The sequence below is a fragment of the Antedon mediterranea genome, chromosome 10, assembly GCF_964355755.1.
Source record: "Antedon mediterranea chromosome 10, ecAntMedi1.1, whole genome shotgun sequence".
NCBI classification, from domain to species: domain Eukaryota; kingdom Metazoa; phylum Echinodermata; class Crinoidea; order Comatulida; family Antedonidae; genus Antedon; species Antedon mediterranea.
The window spans coordinates 92,201-115,459 of NC_092679.1; the positions used below are offsets into that span (position 1 = coordinate 92,201).

General features: G+C 32.8%; 4 protein-coding genes across 4 annotated transcripts; 2 read left to right on the forward strand and 2 right to left on the reverse strand.

Moving 5' to 3' along the window:
• Window positions 1-2,855: 2,855 nt before the first annotated feature.
• On the reverse strand, window positions 2,856-10,189 carry LOC140061113 (ras-related protein Rab-4B). Its single transcript, XM_072107563.1, has 7 exons — window positions 10,136-10,189; window positions 9,467-9,547; window positions 8,756-8,870; window positions 8,493-8,555; window positions 5,071-5,225; window positions 4,220-4,315; window positions 2,856-4,066 (listed from the first exon to the last, which is right to left on the reverse strand). Exons 1-7 carry the CDS (start codon window positions 10,149-10,151, stop codon window positions 3,945-3,947), a joined length of 648 nt encoding a protein of 215 aa, XP_071963664.1. The 5' UTR covers window positions 10,152-10,189; the 3' UTR covers window positions 2,856-3,944.
• A 745-nt stretch (window positions 10,190-10,934) lies between these two features.
• Window positions 10,935-13,255, forward strand: LOC140061112 (ADP-ribosylation factor 3-like). Its single transcript, XM_072107562.1, has 4 exons — window positions 10,935-11,102; window positions 11,250-11,426; window positions 11,740-11,877; window positions 12,142-13,255. The coding sequence occupies exons 1-4, from the start codon at window positions 11,006-11,008 to the stop codon at window positions 12,297-12,299; spliced, it is 570 nt and encodes a 189-aa protein (XP_071963663.1). The 5' UTR covers window positions 10,935-11,005; the 3' UTR covers window positions 12,300-13,255.
• Window positions 13,256-13,263: 8 nt separating this feature from the next.
• LOC140060866 (fatty acid-binding protein-like) lies at window positions 13,264-13,671 on the forward strand. The gene has a single exon (XM_072107225.1). It carries the CDS (start codon window positions 13,264-13,266, stop codon window positions 13,669-13,671), a length of 408 nt encoding a protein of 135 aa, XP_071963326.1.
• Window positions 13,672-22,579: 8,908 nt separating this feature from the next.
• Window positions 22,580-22,984, reverse strand: LOC140060867 (cellular retinoic acid-binding protein 1-like). The gene has a single exon (XM_072107226.1). The coding sequence runs from the start codon at window positions 22,982-22,984 to the stop codon at window positions 22,580-22,582; it is 405 nt and encodes a 134-aa protein (XP_071963327.1).
• Between the last annotated feature and the right edge of the window lie 275 nt (window positions 22,985-23,259).

Sequence of the window (23,259 nt, forward strand, 5' to 3'; positions counted from 1 at the left end):
ATTATTGAGATGTAGACGGAAATCTGTAAAATCTTGTTCAATAAATAATAACTTCGTTTTTGCTGTCAACCAGGCCGGTATTATAATAAGTCACTGTCAAACAATCATTCGATAATGGTCAAAACTTTATTTTGGCTCTGTCAACATAAAGGGAGGTATTTACAATGACTTTCTTTTGACTGTCAATCTAGGCCAATGTTATAATAATACGCCGTCAGATATTAAATCATTGAAACAGTCCTGGTAAATTTTTTTTTGGTTATCAGATGCCGAGGGGGGGGGGGGGGCTATCAATTATCAGAAGGTGAACAATCAGTCTAGGTAGCAGCAGCAGATTATTAGTATAGGAACGCCTGCTCCATTAATTAATCCAGAAAAAGGTTTGTACATTATCTATTTGTTTATTAGCCTTCTCCTAACACAATTATATTTTCTTTAAAAAAAGGTTTTATAAGTGGTTTCAACATTTATGATAGTAATGTCACAGTTCTGTGTCTGGACGCAAGTTCATAGACCTACTAGTTATATTATTCATATTAACTGATACTTACTCTTCATTTACCGTAAAGTTCAGTTTTAATGAAATATATAATATAAATTGGCTTCGTAACAATTAATTAATTAGTGTTGAAAAGGTTAGTTTTTTGGTGATAGGTGAAAATGACATGTAACTTCGTAATCAATTTTTTTTTTTTTGTATAAAGGCCCAATTACACTATGACGATAACGACGGACGATAAATATATAGCATGCATTTTTTTTACATAAACCAAAAGAAATTAGAAAGGTTTTCGTTCTAGACCTATAGGATAATCATTTATGCTGTCTTTGATAAAATAATGTTTTTCAAATTCCAATCAAATGACGTCATGATAAATAAAAACAATAAAATCGCTGTATTGTCACGATATTATTGGTCTTACTAATCATGACGTCATTTGATTGGACGTGTGAAAATATAATTTTCATCAAAGGAATTGTTTATATTTCTTTTGGTTTATGTATTAAAAAGGCACATTTGTCTATTTATCGTCGATCGTTATCGTCCTAGTGTATGGGCCTTATGCTGTAAATGTTCAATTAATTGATCATTCCGATTTTATTAGTTGGACTCTTGCACAGTTGCTGTCTAAACGTTGTTGTGTAATATCATTTCGAACCATATTAAAATCATAAAGAGATTCATATTCCTTAACATGTGGCTGTGCATGGAAGTCCGGTCTACAAAAACTCGGGCCCGGGATCATTGTTATTGGGCCTGAAAGTGTTGGTGAATTCATAATTATACTTAATATTATATTTATATATATATATATATAATTATATTATTATACAATTGAAAGCAAAACCCGTTGAATCTCAAATCATTAGGACTAGAAATTTGGCTTATCAATCAAATAAATACTTTCGTTCAAAATGAAACTCCAACCTCTCTAATCAAAAGATTGAACTCGAAAACGGACCGTTTTTTTGAATTGGGTATGTTGAAACATTTCAATATTCATTTAAAAAAGTACATTAATTGTGGTATTGATCAGTGGCTATAGAGGCGTAAAAACCCTCGGTCAATATCATGTAAAATGCACTGTGGAAGGGTCATTATTAAGACTGCAAAATTGGGCTTATCAACAAATAAATACTTTCGTTCAAAATGTAAAATCAAGGCTGAAAAATTGGGCTTATCAACAACAAAATATTTTATTATTAGACGCGATAACATCAAGGATAATCAGTATAATAATTATTAATATAGCCACTGTTACTAGTTTTATTCTACATGCTAAAGTAAATAAAAATCCACTAGAAAACAAACAAGTCTGAATGTTATGCTTATTAGCCATGTTATGTTTGTTACTGTAGGCCTATGATTGTTTGCAATGTCCACATATTATTTCCGTGGGCATATCCATAGTGTATCACTCACAAAAAAGACGTGTGAGGTTCTTTCTTTAGATTTTGAAGAATGATTTGTGTTACAGGTTGACACATGAGTCAAATGCTCAAGATATCGGCTAACGCCATGGGACCCTTGGCTTATCAATGAATAATAAATACAGTACCACTTTCGTTCAATTGAAATCGGAATCTGACCGTTTCATTAAATTGGGTGTGATTAGGCCTAAACATATAATAATTTATTAAAAAGGTACAATAAAAACAAATGCATCAGAGGCGTAAAGAACCCACGGTCAATATGTAAAATTTATATGGTATAAGCACTGTGGAACGGGTCATTATTATTAAACTGGAAATTCGGCTTATCAACAAATAAATACTTTCGTTTAAAATGTAAAAAAAAACTGCACAATTGGGCTTAACAACAAATAAAATACTTTTTTTTCAAAATGTAAAATTAAGACTGGAAAATTGGGCTTATAAACAAATAAATACTTTTTTTCAAAATGTAAGAAAACATTTTTTAAAAGCGCAAGTGAATTGACCAATCACAAGCGATGGCTTATTCGCTTGTGATTGCTAACTGTCTATAACTTCGCTTGTCATTGGTTAAAACGCTTGCGTTGCGTTTACGTCCTTGCGTTACGTTCTAGTGGGAACCAAGCTTTACGTTGCGTTACGTCGTTGTGTTGCGTCTCTAGTGGGAACCACGCACGATTCATGTACTTTGTGACGTAACAGGCAATTGCTCTGGTTCGACTACTCTCAACTCTAGTTGTGGTTTGAATCTCTACGGATTAGGTTTTGTTTCTGTTTTGTTATTTTGGGTTTTTAAATAATATATAAATAATAATTATCAATTTTATACTTTATGTGAACAACAATAGGAATACTGAAACTTAAACTAAAATAAGAATCAATACTATTAATATTACCATTTTATGGTACTGTAATTTTTATTCATCTTGGATTTTACATAAGCTATTGATAAAAATTCATATTTTGAATGTAAATTATTTAATGTTCATTTATTAAACATAAATGCATTACGTACTGTATAATAATTCTAAAAATGTTGGAAAAAAACATAGAAATCAAAACAAGATGACATAAAAAATCTTTACCAAGCAGAAATGCCTAAAAATCATTAGAAATAATTTGCTTTGTTACATTTCAGTATATAACTACAATGTGCTTTTATTGTATCTATACATATCTCTGTTTACTATTAAGAACAAGAAGTATATAACTACAATGTGCTTTTATTGTATCTATACATATCTCTGTTTACTATTAAGAACAAGAAAGTAAAAACAATAAAATTATTCTTTACATGTAATGTGAAATACCAAGTAAATGTGACGATACATGCGCATTGAGACTTTCTACATAATACAGTGCACACAAGTTTATATTTTATGGACGCAGTGAGTACTAAAACATTATTTACATATAAACTATATCAACCCAGTAAACATACACTAAATAAATATTGATTTGCAGGTATTTATAATAATATACTCATAAACTATATGAATACGACATTTAATATTATACTTTCGGAAATAAATGGTACACAACTATAACTTTATCGAACATTAGCAAACGTACAAAGCTATCAACATTTTGTTTCTGTTCACCTGTTCCAATTATTACTCCTTTGTATATCTGTCTATTCTAGCACAGCTAAACAATGTCATATTGAACCCCCCAATGGACTTGAAATTTTATATTAATTTGATTCTAATAGATAGAAATAAATCATGATTTGGAATGCAGAAATATTTAAACTGTTTTAATTGTTTTTACAAAATGTTGCTTTTTGTTTACTTATCTGTTATCTATTGTTATAAAATGAGCTAAATGCAAAATGAACTGAAAATAATCATTGCACTGATTTGATCATGTTTTTTACAACAAAATACATTCCCAATGAGCATTCAAGGATTCAGATAATTGGTCAACTATTATACATATTTTATTATACATTTTATACTGTATATAGATAAATGTATGATATGTTTACAGTATGTTGTAGTTCTCATTTGTTAGCAGGAGCATGTTTGTTGGCTGCCACTTCCAGCTGTTCTTTGTGGTTGTCTTGCAATTTTCCGTAATGATGCATCACCATATTGGATCCCAGAGCCCATTCTTTCTGGATCCAATTCACCTAAAAAAAGGAAATAAAAGGTATAAAAGCATGATAAATGATACAAGTTTATCAATCCTTTAATTGGCGAGTTATTCCCTGTTGGATGAGCATAAAATGAAAAACAAATTTAAACCATAATAGGATCATAGTAAGTGTATGTATAGTACTAACCAGATTCTATTTTGTTCAATATGGATCTTGCACATTTCAGAAATGCCTCTTCAACATTTTCTCCTGTCAAAGCACTTGTTTCCAAGAACATCATCTCTACATAAATCAAAGTAATTTACTAAATTAGTTAAAGCCCCATTCCCTACGTTTTTTTAGATCTAATTTAAGATCACAAACTATATTTAATGTAAAAATAATACTATATGGTCCTATTGCGATATCTTTTTTCGTCTTTAAACGGTTAAAAATGTGAAAAATAAGTCGATTCTAATAATTATAGCGGCCTGCTATAAATCCCAGAATGCATTGCGCGCGGATTGATATTTTTGTTTTTCACCTGTAATTCGCCCACTTTTCGATCGATCGTGAGGCCAAAACAAATGGAAGACTCCTAACTTTTCAGCGAAAATACCGGGTTTTCCCCAATTTGTATCAACGGAGTCTGGCAAAAATAGAAAGACAATTAATGCAGCAACTATACAACGTCAGGCTAGGTATATAGCTCGCGTACGATGTTCGTACGTTACCGATGTTTACCAGCTAGGCCTACAAAACTAAGCCTAGCTAGGCTAGGCCTAAGACCGTCCACGAGAGGTCGATCGCCGCGAGCTACTTAGGTAGTGCATTGTTTCTCACTTTTTATCATAATTTACCATAAAACGTACATTTAAGACAAGAAATGACATGGTTTAATGTTTTTAAAGTGATATATATGTATTATTTTCCAAAAAACGTCCAAAATTGGAGGGAAGGGGTCTTTAATACGGTATTTAGTGCAATTATTTAATAGTAAATTTCTAGTTTATATAAGAAATTTAATAATTTCTTAATTTGATCAATGTAATTGTTACCATTTTCTTGTGCAAATCGACTGGCTTCAAGGAAGGTAACTTCTCTGTCTGCATCCAAGTCTTTCTTATTCCCACACAATATTATTACAATGTTTGGGCTGGCAAGTGTTCTGGCATCTGTTAACCACTTGGTCAAAGCGTTGTATGTCTCACGACTAAAACAAAATTGTTATTATTATTATTACTAGATGGTCGTGCCCACAGATGGTTTTTTAATACATAGTAATTTCAGCATAAAAAAACTGGCGATTTCAAATGTACATACCGCAGGACTATAAAACATTGTCGTTTACAGAAACAAATAAATAGGCACAATGATTTATGTAGTCAACCAAAATTAGCACCCTGGGAATTACTTCCGAAAGAGAAACTTGTCACAAAGTGAGTCCACAATTTTGATTTGGACTCATTTAAACAAACCCAATTTGTGTTTTGTATCTAACATTAGGGTTGAGGGTTGGGGATGAGGATAGGTACAAAAAGGAACAATTTTTCATATATTCTTTATATTAAATTATTCTTTACTTTATAGTTCTTTATTATCCACTCAGTAACAAAATTTTTTTAAAGGTCTATAATTAATATACCACTAAATAGAGTAAAACATTTGCGATTTAATACTTTCTTAAAACTGTCACTGTCATAGTCGATTGAAATAGTAAAGTAACAATACACCACTACGACGTTTATATTTTTAAAATTATTAATTAATACAAACGTTGAGAAGCAACTGTCAGTAATAAAGTATTATATTCGTATGTGTTTATAGTCTAAAAGTAGGGGCTACCCACACTCACAGCAATAAAGTTTATTAGTATATTTGTTTATATTATATCTAACAACACTAACAGTACCAACACACACAATAAGAAATTTGCAATTCAAAAGTGGTTAATACCTATTTACAGTATTGTATAGTATTACAATACTATTTATGTTTATTCTCCAAGGGTACATAAATTTACCTACTTGGAGGTATGCAAGCATGGTTAAATCAAATAATTTGGAATGTTCCATTTATTGAAAATCAATACATTTGTATAAACGTAAATTAAGTCTTCAACATATGATGCTGTACTCAAGCGGTTCAACCGGTTTTCAGCCATTAAAAACAATTATCGTAGGAGGAGATAGGAAAATGCGAAGCATCCTCGTATTATTGTATGCGGGTATTTTTCAAAATGGACATGCATTAGACAGTGTATACCACGATCGGAAAACACCCCTATTTAGGGCAAATCGTTACACTTAAATTCGTTTTAATTGTCAATAACTAATTATCTAACTCAATTTAATTAGTAAACAGGGTTACATCAGGTGGTTAAAATCAGTACAGAAAGTACGAACCAACTTTATATACCATCCAGTAAATTTTCTAGAAATAAATCGCGATTTACCGAATTTTGCCCTTACGTAAATTTATATATAGATTACACATAATTGCAAAATAGAATTAGTGAAAGAAAAGACTTAAAATATAAGGTAATAATTGTATAGGTTTCTCTTTTTAACAATGTTTACAATTTATTACTATTTTGATTCTATACTTATAAATCAGCCTTGTGCTTGAGGAAGATAGGACAACTTGAACGAGGACCATATTTTAACAAGGTATTAGGGATGTACATATGATTTCAGAACCATCGCGAAATTAAGGATATTACCGCACGTGCTCGCCGTACAGCCGTCGCCATAAATTGCTGGGACATCACAGGTTTTATTTGCTTATCTGGACTCATTAAGTAGATTTTGCGATACATCTGTGACGTCACAGCAATTTACGGCGACGGCGAGTGCGTGCGGCGATATCCCTAATCCCGCAATTGTTCTGAAATCATATGTACATCCCTAATACATTGTAAAAATATGGTCCTCGATCAAGTTGTCCTTTAATAAGAGATGAAGATAAAAAAACTTACAAAGAAATGTAATACAAAAATAATAACAACAAAATCACAGCATCAATATTCTGTATGGGTGCGTCTTGCCCAGATAACTCCTTAATAAGTTTTTTATGGCTGTCCGTCTGGATTTTTATTTATTGTGGTATATATATATATATAACCCTTAAAAATTTCAAGCAATAGTTTGTTTAAAAATACAAAAATACCATGAAACATACAAAATTTAATTCGGAGTTGACCCAGACCCAGCTTTGAGACAGCGCCTTTTCAGATATAAATAAAGGATTTTATGAAAATTCTATGCAAATTATGGAACTTTGTCACACAAACTTAAATGTTATCTTGTGGTGTTCAAAATCAGAATAATTTTATTAATCGCCCAAGGAGAAATTCATTTGCTTAGAGTTAAAACAATTAAAATATGTATATATATATATATAAAGATATCAATAAGAAGTTTTAAATAGAAATGATTATTATAACAAGGCCATATAGATGGCTGCAGTCGCGTGCTCATTAGTGTTTACCGACCGACCGACCAACCTACCAACTGACCGAAATTACTGAACATGTTTAAAAATGTTGAAATGTTTAAAAACATTTATATTTTTTTAATTTACACGTGCGTAGCCTGTCACTTTTGACGTGCTCGTATAACGTAACTTTGAGCTGAAAAGTAAGTAAAAAAAACAGAAATCGGGCAAAAAGAGTGCGCAATAACATTTAACGCGCAGTGCGCGCGCAAAAATCTGCGCACTCATGGCAATTTTGTGAACGCTAAAAATTGCCTGAAACGTACTCTTATTTCATCGAAAATAAATTTTGAAAATTTTAAGCGCGCAATGCGCTACGTACGTAATTGTATTGCCATATGATTTATGCCCTGAAATTTATGAGTACCAAATTTTATTTAATTGTGATTCATGGTTGTGAAGATATGATTACAAACGTGATTTCGTTAAATCGTGTGTAGGCCGCGTAATTTGTTATTGCGCACCGTGAAAACATAACCACATCGATTCCTGGCCATAAGGAATATACTGTGAAAAATTGACTTAGCTAGATTAAACTGATATCAAGATAAGGTCAGAAAGCGATAAAACGCATAGTGATACAGAACCGACAGACAGACCGACAGACAGAACGACCAACATAGTGAACTATAGAGTCGCGTCCACGCGATTAAAAATGTTTTTGAATGGCTGACTAGATTCAAGGATATTCCAGTTTTTGGAGCCAGCAGCATGTTCAAGGTGCTTAAAACCATGAAATGCAAAAAATACTTCAGCAACAGAGTAAGGACTGTATTTTTGTGCATTTTGTTGTAATCTTCTGAATTTGTATAGTATATCTTTTTTTTTTAAATATTTCATGACAGTTTTAGATGTATTTCAATTTTATATTACTATGGACCATAAAATAATATCAGTATCAGTACACCACCAGAAGAACCGCTGAAGTTTTTCATGAATTTGTCTAATAGGTGTTACAAATTCATTCATATGAGGTAGGCCATACCTTGTGATGTCATAGACTAATAGTGCCCCAGCTGCTCCTCTGTAATAGCTCCGAGTTACAGACCTGTCACAGAAATAATATGAAACAACATATCTCTATATTGTGTATTATAGTATTGTAATTATAATGGTTCAATAAACAAACGCAATTATTTAAAGATGTTTATTGATTTTGATGCAGTTTTTAAATTAATAAAGTACCTTCTGCAATAATTATTTAATTAATTAAGTCTACTCAATTATTATATATAAAGTACAACAAACCTGAATCTTTCTTGTCCAGCCGTATCCCAGATTTGTAACTTCACTGACTTTCCACCAGCATTGATGATCTTTGAACCAAATTCTACACCAATAGTATGATTTGAATCTTGCTTGACTAAATAAATTGATTAATAATGTTCTTAAAGTCAAACAGCAAAAATTCTGATAAACTGATAAACACCACTTTCCTTGGATCAATCTGAACCGAATTACAAAAACAACTTCCAGCTCTTTGTTTTTAAAACATTTTAATGTTACATAATAGTTATTCACTTTGACCAAAAATTGGATTAAAAAATTTATTTACCTATCGGAGCCAGAAGCCCATTCAAATGATGGGTTTTTAGTGCAGTACAGTTAGCAGCTTATTTTTTCTTTTCATAAGTGAAGTTTTTTTGTGGAAGTAAATATCAAAACTGAAACATTTCCTATTCAAAGTTTGATTTATCAATCTTCATTTGTCATGTTTTGGGGGAACCATACAGAACATTTTCTGCATATATAAACCTAAATAAATACCTGCACACTTTTCTAAAACCTTCTCTTGATTGGTATTAATCAAACAATATCTTTTGATTACCCACCCATTAGCAATATGGCTCACTTCTACTTTACTTTAAGTTTTTTTCAGACTTGATCTTAAACTGTTTGTATCACATGTTAAACAAACACAGTTTAATAGTAACAGTTAGTAGTACATACAGTACTTACATTTGTTTTCAATGAACTGATGCAGAATACAGGATTTGCCAGTACCGGCACTACCAATTACAAGAAATTTGAAGAGGAAATCTGTAGTTGTAAAAATTAAAATGCATAAAAATTAAAATTGGGGACTACAACAATGAAATGGATGCTGGACAGTCAGCTGGTATCTGATATGTGACTAGGCTAAAAGCATAGCCTAGATCTATATACTAACTAGGGCCTAGTACTATATTATCTATAATTATAATATTATTAAGTAATTATTAGGCCTAGGCTAGCTTAGCTAAGCCCCTAGTTTTATGCCTAACCTAACCTAACTAGGCCCTAACCTAATACGGTTTTATTAAAATTGAATAATCAAAAACAGGTAGGCCTAGCCTAGGCCTAGGCTAGTTGTTGATTGATGATGAACATCATACTCATCTAGGGTCGGCAGCCATGCAAAACTAAGTACTGGTTTCGCAGTCAGTACACAGTGTACATTTTAGCCTAGGCCTAGCTCACTACTCACTAGATGAACTGCCTAGCCTAAGCAGGCTATATTCGTTTGAGGCCTACAAACAAGCAGATTAGCCTACACTCTAGCTAGCCTAGGCCTAGTAGTAGGTTAGGCTAGAAAGAGAGACGAATAAACTAAACGAGTCTTTGCAATAATAGTTTAATAAAACCTACCATAGGATTCTGACATGTCTTTATTATTTAGTTTATATATCGCTACAATCTTATTTTAAAGAAAACTTAAATAGATCAATTAAAGTCGGCATAAAAATCAATTATTATTTCATTTATTTCCTTCGTAGTCGAATCTTTTTTCGTCGTCTTTTGTCAAGATTGACCTTTGACATTTTACACTGTTTTTTATTCCTAAAAACATTATGTTCTATGCCAAATCTAAACAAACAAAAATAAACAGTTTTCAAAATACAGTGAATTACTATTTATTTCTAATTTAGATATATTATAATAAATCAAATTTAATTTTTCATTACTAAGCTCTGCAGTTTCAAGCACTGACATAGAAGAATAGGCGATTTCTATTAATACACAATGATGTAATCGCCTTTGTAACATAAAAACATCGTCACGTCCGACCTGGAATGAATAATAATTAGGATTTAGCCAATTTGTTTAAAGAATTACGATTAATCATTAATCACTATTATATCATTTTCCCAAATATCAGGGTTTGTTATAAGAAAGCGTGGCGACTCTATTCATCATCAAGCCATAGCGAAGGGTCGTTTTACTTAGCTGCTTACCAATTCGTAACACAAAAGTCGGTCGGATTCCGGTGTATATGCGGCGATTGAGGACGTGTTTTTGTTCACGCGATATAATAATAATATAAACAATATTAACCACTCAATATTCCCCGCTCGATCAGTATTAATTCTATTTATAGAAATTATGAAAACTTCGAACTCCTCCACGTATGCAATACCACATCGTGGCCCCCTCAAATAAAAAAAGGAACATTTTGACATTTTCGATATTGAATCAAACCGAACACTGTAAGCAAGACAAAAAAGATAGTTGTTCAAAATGGGTTTAATGATTTCAAAATTAGGAGATATTTTAATGAGTTCTTTCAAGGGTGGAAATCCATCGAGAATTCTTATGTTGGGTTTAGATGCCGCAGGTAACTTTTTCTTTTTATTGTTCAAATGAATGTGCACATCATTAGGCCTATAGATGTTTAAATTATCTCAATAACTTTTTAAATTCAGGGCATTGAAGTTTTTTTTATCGTGATTAAACTTATTTCAAATGCTTGTTTTAAAACCAGGTAAAACAACAATACTTTACAAATTGAAACTGAATGAAACGGTCACAACAATCCCAACTATTGGATTTAACGTGGAAGAAGTTTCGCCAAATAGACAGGTATCTTTTACAGTATGGGACGTTGGTGGTCAGGATAAGATTCGATGTCTTTGGAGGCATTATTATCAGGGAACTGAAGGTAGGCAACAGCTTTAACTTTAATATTTCAAACGGATCATGTCTTTTTTTATCTTTTCAATGTTCTCCATGATCAAACTGTTCCCTGTTTTGTTTTCCTTCCCCTGTTCACGGTGATATTAACTCATATCTTTATAGTACAGGGGTGGCAGGGGAGTAATCTTCTTTTTGACCCCAAAAATAACCCTTACCATAATTAGTTTACAGTGTATAAAAATGTTACGCTTCCTGAATCCGAACGGCCCATGCCCGCCGAGGAGCTGCTGACCACTCGAATTTGTCTTCAATAGGCCTGCACATTTTTATAATTTCAGGGTTGATATTCGTGGTCGACAGTGCTGATAGGTCCAGGTTTGAAGAAGCAAGGGAAGAACTGTTTGCGATACTGGAAAGTGACGAGATGACCAGAGGTGTTCCCTTGTGCGTCATCGCCAATAAACAAGACTTGCCTGGTAAGAATCCCCCGACTGGGAGCTTTCTTTCAATTTGAAACGAGAGTCCGATTTGAGGTTAAAATTAAATTTAATGAGGGGAAAAACAGAAAATAATGAAAAAAGGTAAAATGTTTAGAAATTATGTAATGAAACATTGAATGAATAAAGGGTCCGCTCAATCAAGATGTAAAACAAGGAATAGTAGACCTACGTCAGTTTGTTTGTTGTTGTAATAATCGCAATAGAGGAGTTAAACAATATTCTTACAATCTGTTCTTCTAGGTTCATTATCTCCATCAAGTTTGGCAGACGCTCTTTGCCTTCACAAGTTGAATGGAAGGAACCCATGGCACGTTCAAGCAGCTCAGGCTACCACTGGACAAGGACTATATGAATGTGTTGATGAACTTGCAAGTATGATCAAGAAATCAAAACGTTAATTCACCGAAAAAGTAGAAACAGACACTTTTTGAGATTGTGGTGGTAGTCTAAGAGATGGAAATTACTCGCTTAGTATTTTCATGTAGCCTGTATCGTGACGAGTATACAATTGTATAATGTGGTATCTGAATTTAAATAATCGAGATAAATTTTATTTATATATTTATATAATTCATTCAGATTTATAACATACCGTAGGCCTACTTACCGGTATTTAATTTAAACTATGTATTGGTCATGACATCTTTTTATTTCATAACGATATTTGTAGATTTTATTGCCTCTAAACAAATTATTGTTGCATTTAAATATTTTATGCTTCTCTTCCGCATGTTTTTAAAATAAATAATATAATTAAGTTAAGCATGGTATGTCGATGCTCAGACGCAGTAACTCTGTGAGCTGCCTACATTGTACTGAACAGTAATATATAATTATTATACGTTGTTTTGCTATAATTAGGTACATGGTTGTTCAGTATTGTAATTAAATTTTATTATATTGTTAATCAGTATAGTAATAAATATAAATTTGTAATTAGGAATTTGTTATTTTGAATTCTTCTAACACATCAGTGAAAATGTTGGTGGGACAAAAGTATTGCTAAGAAATTGTTGTTTTCATAAAATACATTATAGATATGTTAATGTTTTAAATGTTTTAATTCATTCGATTTTATCAAAGAAATTGTTATACTCAATTAATGATTTTACGTCTGACGTCGTGAATAAACACTAATGGTGAAAATGACGTTGTATTGTAATACAATACTGCGAGATTATTTTCTCAGGCCATCCCTAAACGTTGAAAAAAAGACGAATAAAATGATCGATGTAGTGAATGGTGTACTAAGGTCAAACAAACACGTTACAGATTGTCTTCCTTATTGACTGACGCAGTAATACTGCTGCACATACAACTCTAAGAAACCGTCAACACATTTAATTTTACCAGTAGTATATCATGGCAAAGGTAAACCTATCTGGTCGATACGTCCTAGATAAAAGTGAGAATTTTGAAGCCTTTTTAAAAGCTTTAAATGTAGGAATTATACATCGTAAAATGGCTGGTAAAGTTACACCAACCGTGGAGATCGAACAAAATGGTGACACTATTGTGATTAAAACAAGTACAACGTTGAAGAATCAACATCAAAAATTTAAAATTGGTGAAGAATTTATGTCGAATATAACATGGGGTGAGAGGGATTCAAGAGTGCGTGCTTACTGGGAAGGAGAGCGGCTTGTCATTTCACCAGTGGAAGATGATGAAGATTTACCAACGATAACAAGGGAAATCATTGACGGAAAATTAGTCCTGACTCAACAAATCAGAAATGTTGTAGCTAAAAGATATTTCGTAAGCTGCTAATTATATCTCAAGTTGCTACATGAACATACCACCGTCCTGTTTTACTGCTATATATACCTACACTGTTTTTAATAAAATATATTTTTCTACACACAATTGGACAAATAAAACGGAGCTATAGTTTTTCACCAGTGCTATAATAATACCAATGGCTGTAACAGTTGCACAAAATAGTTTACTTTTCTAAAGCTATGGTATATTAAGAGGCCTGACACTTGATCTGCAATTATAGGGAAAAGAGTGCATTGAACACTGTTAGGTTAATACTTTAAAGTTGTAGTCGGCTTACAGCTGCAACGGGCCGGAACCGTCTTCCAGCAGGGATCTCCGCCGTATAGTTGTACTTTTCTAAACAGTACTATAGGTAGGACAATAACACACGTATTTCCATCCAAACATTTTTTAAATTTATACGAAATACAAATTAATTAGATTTATAATTCTTTTTCTATCACAGAACATTTATTAAGAATTATAGATAGGGTGACCTAAGAGCGGTATAATAGTTATGCATGCATGTCTATGTCTATCCTGCAGTAATCGTGTTTATGGTTTATATCATACATAAGTATATACTTACTACAGGTACTTAGTACCTGCATTTATTTACAAAAAAAACCCTGCATATTTTGTAAATTTGCTACTATACGTCGATGCTGAGTCATTCACACGGAAATAATCTGTGAAAGTGCTTTCAATCAGACACGATATTATAAATATTATTATATAATAATTACTATGAAGGAAGTTTATCAGAAAAATAATAAATATAATACTTAGTTTATAATATACGTGTCAATTGCCATTGTTTTCTTGTGCAAATAACAAAATACTGTACATTATTAAAAAACCGAAACTGTATTTATTTAATAAGAAGGAAATTACCGTACAAGGCAGGAAAGAAATTTATTAAACCAATTATACTGTAGTACAGTGTAGTTTTATAAAGTATGGTGTGCTATTGGTGCATTAAACTGTATAAAATGTGATATCATGTCCTCATCATTCGGGGAAAATAATAATAGTAGTCTGTTCTTATATAGCGCATATAAGCAGGCTCTCAATGCGCTTAATGCCATAATTATGTAGGAGTATAGTAGTACTAGTGTAATTATTAAATAATAGTTCATAGGCGTAGGCTGGTAGATGTCTGGGAGGGTGCGAATCGTAAATGCGACCTACCTAAAATTGTTTTAAAAAGCTGAGGCCCCCGGAAATTACCCATTTGAAACAATATTTAAGAATCATTTTGAAAATAAAGCTAGGTTCCAGAACTTGCACTTATACTTTGGAAAATGAAACCAAATAAAGTGTCCAGGAGCAGCATTGGTGAGTGTTGCCAAAAGGTGAACCAGTGAGGCATACATGCATGCATGCCGACCGTGACGTTATTAATTAAAAGAAATTAAAGTATTAAATGCAAAGCGCGAGCCACACACAAGAGCCTTATTACCAATTTTAATTTTTGTACAATTCATAAAACAATTACAATAATCATAATTTTAAAGTGTGGTGTGTTGACCGCGAATGACTAACAATACCATCTTTCCCACTACACCTGCACAACCATTGCATAACAACGCACGGCATACCAAACCTGCGATGAAATATAAATTCAATTTCTTTTAAAATTGAGGGCGCCAAACATAACATTTACAGATAAAAATACAGGTTTAACAAAAATTAAATTTAAAAAAAAAGACTATGTTAAATGTGTTTTCCCTGCCTCGGCACTAAGGCCCTGTCAGGCTTATTGGGTCGTCTCCAGCACATCACCAGATGCATTGATGTTGTCGCCTCATGATGTGTGGTGGAAAGGGGGACGTATAATCAACAACTCCCTGGTATAATTCTGTGAATCCCAAACACATTTTGCTCGCATAGCTTTAACTTTATTCGAACCCACGATATAGGACCTACGTATTGTTAACACGACGCTGCTCAAGCGACTGAGCTAACTGGTCATTTTAGTTTTAACATTAACAAGGTTATGATATTTATGACGTAATGATGAATTACGTAATACACGTTTGAGTGCTCTCAGCTCTGAAGGATTGGGTTCGAACCTCTACAGATTTATTTTAATGGAAAATAATGAATATTGTTTTTTTTTTTATTTGAAAAGATATTTCGAGGGTTGTAAATATCAGGCCTTCAAAGGTGGACCTTTTTTTAAAATCAGAAACAAAGTTGTATGGCATTATTTTCTATTAAATAGACTGCTATAAAAGTTAAAATGCAATCTAGAACATATTAACAAAATGGAAAAGATCAACTGTGGACTGAATTGGAGTAAAAAACATTTCATTTCATTCTTGAGTTGACTTGGCAATCAAGCAGTGCTAAATATTGATTTATGACGCATAACACTAAGCCTTATTAAAAACTGTTTTTTACCAAACGTGATAAAATACCTGATACAGTCAACTCTCCCAATACCGGACACCTTTGGGCCGGCCAAATAAGTCTGGTTTTCCGGAAAGTCTGGTATTCGGAATGTGTTTTTAATGGTAAATATAAATTTGGGACCTTTTGGTTCTCAAAAAAAGTCTGGTATTGGGAGAGTTTCTGGTTTTCAGAGAGTCCGGTATTGGGAGAGTTGACTGTAATACACATGAGCTTCAAAATTAGTAGGCCTATGACATGCGACGGGCGCTGTCGACGAGGTGGAGGAGGAGCGTGTGTGTTATGACCCAAAACATGCTAGACATGACAAAGGGCTGCATGTACTGCACTTAGTCAAATGGGAAGGTTGTTGAATCCACAAATGTGAAAACGCCCACAAATGTGAAAACAACCACAAATGTGAAAACGTATCACCCACAAATGTGAAAACAACCACAATGTGAAAACGCATCGCCCACAAATGTGAAAACAGCGCCCACATATGTAAAAAAAAACCCTTTTCGCCCACAAATGTAAAAAAAAAATCCAAATCAAATTTAGTGCTAGGCCCAAACAATTTTGATCGAGTTAATGCTAATGTATTTATATACATTGTATCAAGTTGTTTCACGATTAGGGTCGTCGTTAACGCGTTGGATTATTACCATTTGCTGCTTGTGCGCGCGATATGTGCATGTTAACTCTTTGGTTTAATGTACGTATAGTTCAAAATGATATTTGTTATTTGCGCGTGCACGATACTCCAAGATCAAGGTCATGTGTTATATCATTGTTGCTTGTAGTGTGTAGTTGTTAACTCGTTTGCTAATTACTATTATGTACGTATAGTTTTCCAAGTCGATGCAAAAAACATCGAACATTGTAAGCCAACAACCACACACACATATATCGTAAATACACAATTATTGAAACAACTCAATACAACCATGATATAATGTATTAACTCGATCAAAATTGTTTGAGTCTAGCACTAAATTTGATTTAATTTTTTTTTTTTTTTTACATTTCTGGGCGATGGTCGTTTTCACATTTGTGGGCGCTGTTTATTACATTTGTGGGTGATGCGTTTTCACATTTGTGGTTGTTTTCACATTTGTAGGTGATGCGTTTTCACATTTGTGGTTGTTTTCAAATTTGTGGGCGTTTTCACATTTGTGGGTTCAACAAGGGTCTTGGTTAAACAGGAGTCATCATATTAAGTATAAAACATTTAAATTTTTGCTTATTTCTGTTTTTATTGGCAATATGAACTTGAATGGAAATATGAAACCGATATAACAAAACAAAGGTGCTCTGACACTGTTATTAGCTGATTGAATAGGCTTTCAGCCATGACAATATTTTATAGGCTATACGGTACGCATATTATTTTATAGGCTATACGGTACGCATATTATTTTATAGGCTATACGGTACGCATATTATTTTATAGGCTATACGGTACGCATATTATTTTATAGGCTATACGGTACGCATATTCCATAGGCTATACGGTACGCATAGGCTATACGGTACGCATATTATTTTCAAATACTCAAATAAAACGATTTCTCAAGAAACTTTGTAAACAATGTATGACTAATTTGTTGAGGATTGTCTTATCTAACTAAAGATTTTGACAAGCAACATTACAATTGACAGAGTAACATTCACGAGGAGCACGGATTTGCCATAAGTGTATTATGTTGTTGTGTTCAAGACGTGCACATTCAATCGTTCAAGGTCAAAATGTAATTTATAACATTTAAAGTGATGAAAATAAAATAATTTCGTAAGCGAGTGATTATCTAAATTGTTCAAAAGTACCGTGATGTGAGTCGTAGGTATTTTCTGTCAATCATAATTGACCAGTAGTAAAACCTTTAATTGTGATAGTAAATCACACTTCAACGATGTTGCCTTCCGCTAAAATCGTTTTAAGAATTTCCGGATCAGTCATTTAGGCCTGTGAACTTCGCTTAATGCGTATTGTCACATTAAGTACCCATAATGCTTTGCGAATTCAAGTAATTGTAGCTCTTATAATTTATTAAAATAGGCCAACTAATCTGACAGTACGGACACTGTGTTCTAGAAACAACAAATTATCCAATTTAGATCGAATTCTAGGCTAAGCCACCTGGTCATCTTGTGAAAAGATACACCGTACATCCTCAGGGGACAGCCTTCCATAGGTGCTGCTTTAATGGTGATCTTAACACGCAATTTCCTTATTATTAATCTGGCTATCATTTTTTTACGTTTTAATTTTGTTTAAACCTTAATAGTCTAATGAATATATCAAATAGGCATATATCTTTCAAAAAAGGAGCGATACAAAATGATTTAAATAAGCAGTAACAAGAAAAATAATACGATAAAATGAAAAAAATAAGTAGTAGGCCTATATTTGCAAAATGAAGAGATCGCTATACAATTAAAAAATATCACAATTAGGGATGATGAAAATGAAATATCGAATGCAGCCTGGTCAATCTGCAATGTAAGCCATGACCCTTTACATAATCGCTGTATTTTTTATATTTTTGAATGTGAGATATTTATATATATATATATATATATATATATAAACACATATATATCATTGTTTAGGTGACAGCGGGGTAGCGAGCAATTCCGTCAAATCGTAGCTGATACCTTGTCTAAATCATTGAAGGGCCTACGTCCACACTTCTTTGACAACATAGGTTTCATTTTGATAGAATGTTCATATTGATCCGTAAACGCTTACCCGTCCGTGATCGTATCTTACTATTAATCAATAAGCTGGTCTATTAATACCTGCGAGATGTTGGAAGGTTGTCAGTACAGTCATCGTGGATCAATGCCGATGTAAAGGTTATAGAAACAACCCAATTTACACGCAGATATTATTGATAATAGTTATTTGATTATAGTCAATCACTTTGTGAATTTATTATTGTGTTAATACATTCCACCAGTAACATAATTGATTCAAATTTTTCAGAAGGTTTGATTGGTTAACAGTTTTAATAGACATACGTATATTTTCATGTTATATATCTATGTGTTTAAGAGTAGACGTATATTAAACAAGAGAGTGATACATCACTTTTGATCCAAATTATTCTTAAATAATTTCTGATTGATTAATGTACTTTGTGTATGACATTTTTGTAACAACAGAAATGACATTAATATCTGATGTGATTGATGTTTGATTTGTAAAGTACGTTTAACGTTAATTTATGTATGTTTTATTTAAATTCATATTAAGAAGAGTGAAGGTCAAAAATGTTTTAGTTTTCCTCATTAGATTCAATAGTAGGCTATACATCTCAATGTCATCGGCCTTGTGGTCATTATGACTAAAGTGAAGGCCCAACTCAGGGTTTCAGCTCGCGAATTGTAAAATTTCCACGAATTTCCACGAATGTGTACCGTTTGTTTTCTGAGAGGTTGAGCCATGGTCTCACATGAGATCGTTAAGCAAATTAAGTAAATTGGGCTAATGTATGTTTATTAATGGAAAAGATCAGTCCGATTTAAATACGGTATCTTCATCATCTTTCACAAAATGTGTAATAGTATAGGCTATGCTTAAAATTCATTTAAACCTGAGATGTAAAAATATAATATACACAATGTTTCAAATGATTTTTTAAACATTAATAATATTCAACGAGGATAGGAACGATGAGACAATGTGCATTAATAATATTCAACGAGGATAGGAACGATGAGACAATGTGCATTAATAATATTCAACGAGGATAGGAACGATGAGACAATGTGCATTAATAATATTCAACGAGGATAGGAACGATGAGACAATGTGCATTAATAATATTCAACGAGGATAGGAACGATGAGACAATGTGCATTAATAATATTCAACGAGGATAGGAACGATGAGACAATGTGCATTAATAATATTCAATGAGGATGGGAACGATGAGACAATGTGCATTAATAATATTCAACGAGGATAGGAACGATGAGACAATGTGCATTAATAATATTCAACGAGGATAGGAACGATGAGACAATGTGCATTAATAATATTCAACGAGGATAGGAACGATGAGACAATGTGCATTAATAATATTCAACGAGGATAGGAACGATGAGACAATGTGCATTAATAATATTCAACGAGGATAGGAACGATGAGACAATGTGCATTAATAATATTCAACGAGGATAGGAACGATGAGACAATGTGCATTAATAATATTCAACGAGGATAGGAACGATGAGACAATGTGCATTAATAATATTCAACGAGGATAGGAACGATGAGACAATGTGCATTAATAATATTCAACGAGGATAGGAACGATGAGACAATGTGCATTAATAATATTCAACGAGGATAGGAACGATGAGACAATGTGCATTAATAATATTCAACGAGGATAGGAACGATGAGACAATGTGCATTAATAATATTCAATGAGGGTAGGAACAATGAGACAATGTGCATTAATAATATTCAACGAGGATAGGAACGATGAGACAATGTGCATTAATAATATTCAACGAGGATAGGAACGATGAGACAATGTGCATTTTAATAATATTCAACGAGGATAGGAACGATGAGACAATGTGCATTTTTGTATCAATATTTATTTCTATATCAATTGTCCTCATCCAGCAAAAAAACTTACTAACAACAAAATTAATGTATCGACGAACTACAAAAGCACGATGATGAATAAATAGGAAAACTGTGACCATAAAAAAATCAACGTTTTCAGACAATTGTTAGTGGTAGGCCTAAATGTTCTTAATGTTTTCACTAGTGTTTAATTAAAAAAATGTTATTTATAGTATTTGTAATATCGAGCAAAGGAATAAATGCAAAAATCCTGATAAATTACTGATCTTGTCAGGGAAGAGTCAGTTTTCCCTGATCTTGCATTATAAATTAATAGATATTTTCGTCAAGTGTCTGTCTGCTTTTATCACAACAGATCGTTCGATTGAAAGTTAAACAAAGAATCAATCTTGTCTGGCGTTCGACGACGATAAAGTACAGCGACTTGATCAACTATCAGTATCAAATAAACAAGATAACATATGCGATTGTTTGATTAATGTAATGTTATGCAGGGTATTAATTAAAATGTACGCGGCACCGGACATACAGTGAGAGTAGACTCAATACATTTTTTTTCTTTAAAGAAATAAAGTTAAAACTTCAATAACACATATTTTTGCCCGTTATGTGATATTGTTACATTTTATTTCGTGAAGAGAACATGGAGGAATTACAATTCCTCATGATTTAGAACATCCGCGATTTACATGAAAAAAATATATATAGGCCTATAAAAGAATTTACCAAAAAAAGAAATACCATAGTCTTTAAAGTTGCGTAAATTCTCCCAACTTCAGGTATTTTAAAATGTAGACGGTTAACTTTAATGAATGCGTTTTACGTCCAATACGTGGATGGGTTGCAGGTTTGCTTGGTTAACTTTAATGAATGCGTTTTACGTCCAATACGTGGATGGGTTGCAGGTTTGCTTGGTTTTGTATATCCCTTGGCCTTTAGACAATATAATGAACACGTGACCTATGGCGGCTGCCTTTATGCTGTCCCATTGGATCAAATTATCAAAACACTTTCTAATTTAACATTTTACTTTGCGTTAATAATGATGATATGGCGAAACAGACGTTGGTAATAATATCGAACTGGAGGAAGCCTTTTAATAAAACGAGATACACGCGATAACTTAATTGGATTTTCGTCGTCATTCCTACGTATATTGTCGTTTACAAAATAAGACATCCAACGCCAAAACCCTCTTTTTTGTAACTTTTATTTTACAATTCTAAAACCATTTTAAGACACAGCATTCACATCTCTGTTTGTGTTCTAAAACCTTTTTACAACTGAATTTGTATTTCTTTATTCATGAGTTTTAACACGGTTCAATTTTGTTGAACATTAATGTACACCATATCACCATTGCACGAGTTATGTTAGTCCACAAATTCGATTTGTAACAGGCAGTACATATAAATTATTGTAACTAATACCTTTTGTCATGGTGATTGTATTTAGTATAATATAGTAGTTGGGTGCATCCGTACATCAATCGTTGATAAGAATGTGCTTAAAATGGTGTCAGTAATTGCATTAAATAAGCCAGTCCAAGTTACATCAGTCAAACATCGTGATAATAAATAAAACTTGTACAGTACAATTATTTTATACGTTCAAACTTTCATCACATTTTACAAAACAATATTACCTGGATACAATCTCACCAGTTACACTTATAACACTATGCTTTTGTTTTTGCGTAAAAATTAATAATCAGTAACATAACTATTTGATGCTAATTTGAGTTTCTGGCGTTACATGCGATCGAACAGAAAACACCAATGCTACACCTCCAATAGATTGTTTAAAACCACGAGAACTCACCATATAACTCGACAAAACCACGAGAACTCACCATATAACTCGACAAAACCACTATAATCGATGATTTTCAGCTGCATTTTTATTATTTCTTATCTCTCAGATTCGCTTAAATATGCGTGTGCAAGTAATGGTTCCTTTCGTACATTTTACGTACATTTCGTCACCAATTAACTCACGTGTTACGATATGCGGTGGATCCGCCTTTTCAACTTCTTGAAACACAAGCTTGTCTCCTTCCCAACTTACAACCACCCTTACTTTCTCTCTAGTTGGAGATATATCTTCGAATGGCTCTCCAATTCGAAAGTTCTGAACATGTGTAGTAATAATAGGAACATTCATTTTAATAACGAAATCGTCGGCGTTTTGTTCAATTTCGCAAGTTGGTGACATAAGTGCGGCAGTTTTCCGCAATGCTGTTCCGACACCCATGGCTTTCATGTATTGTTCAAAGTTTTCACTGCTGCTAAGTTTGTATTTTCCAGCAAAATTAACAACCATTGTTGCGGTTATAGTGTTATTGTTTAACAGTAACTTTGTGACTGGTTCCCGTTTAGTATCGGCAGTCGCTAAAACTAGTAACCGAGTGAATGAACGTTGTCATTTATGGTATGGAAGGCAGTACCTAATATTATTATCGCAATTGTCATCACCTGACAGTGATCCGCTATACAATTCCAAGCCTACATTTAACGCATGCTATTATTGGTCGGAACAAACCGCTTAGTATAGTCTGCTTCCAATCGTTTACTGTTCTCTTGAGAGTTAATGCACTT

Coding starts and splice junctions, on each gene's coding strand:
- LOC140060867 (XM_072107226.1), bottom strand. CDS start 22,984: ATGGTTGTTAATTTTGCTGGAAAATACAAACTTAGCAGCAGTGAAAAC.
- LOC140061112 (XM_072107562.1), top strand. CDS start 11,006: ATGGGTTTAATGATTTCAAAATTAGGAGATATTTTAATGAGTTCTTTC. Junction 11,103..11,249: donor GTTGGGTTTAGATGCCGCAG/GTAACTTTTTCT, acceptor TTTTAAAACCAG/GTAAAACAACAATACTTTAC. Junction 11,878..12,141: donor CAATAAACAAGACTTGCCTG/GTAAGAATCCCC, acceptor CTGTTCTTCTAG/GTTCATTATCTCCATCAAGT.
- LOC140061113 (XM_072107563.1), bottom strand. Junction 8,556..8,755: donor GCTGGACAAGAAAGATTCAG/GTTTGTTGTACT, acceptor TTTCTGTGACAG/GTCTGTAACTCGGAGCTATT. Junction 4,316..5,070: donor TCGATTTGCACAAGAAAATG/GTAACAATTACA, acceptor TGATTTATGTAG/AGATGATGTTCTTGGAAACA.
- LOC140060866 (XM_072107225.1), top strand. CDS start 13,264: ATGGCAAAGGTAAACCTATCTGGTCGATACGTCCTAGATAAAAGTGAG.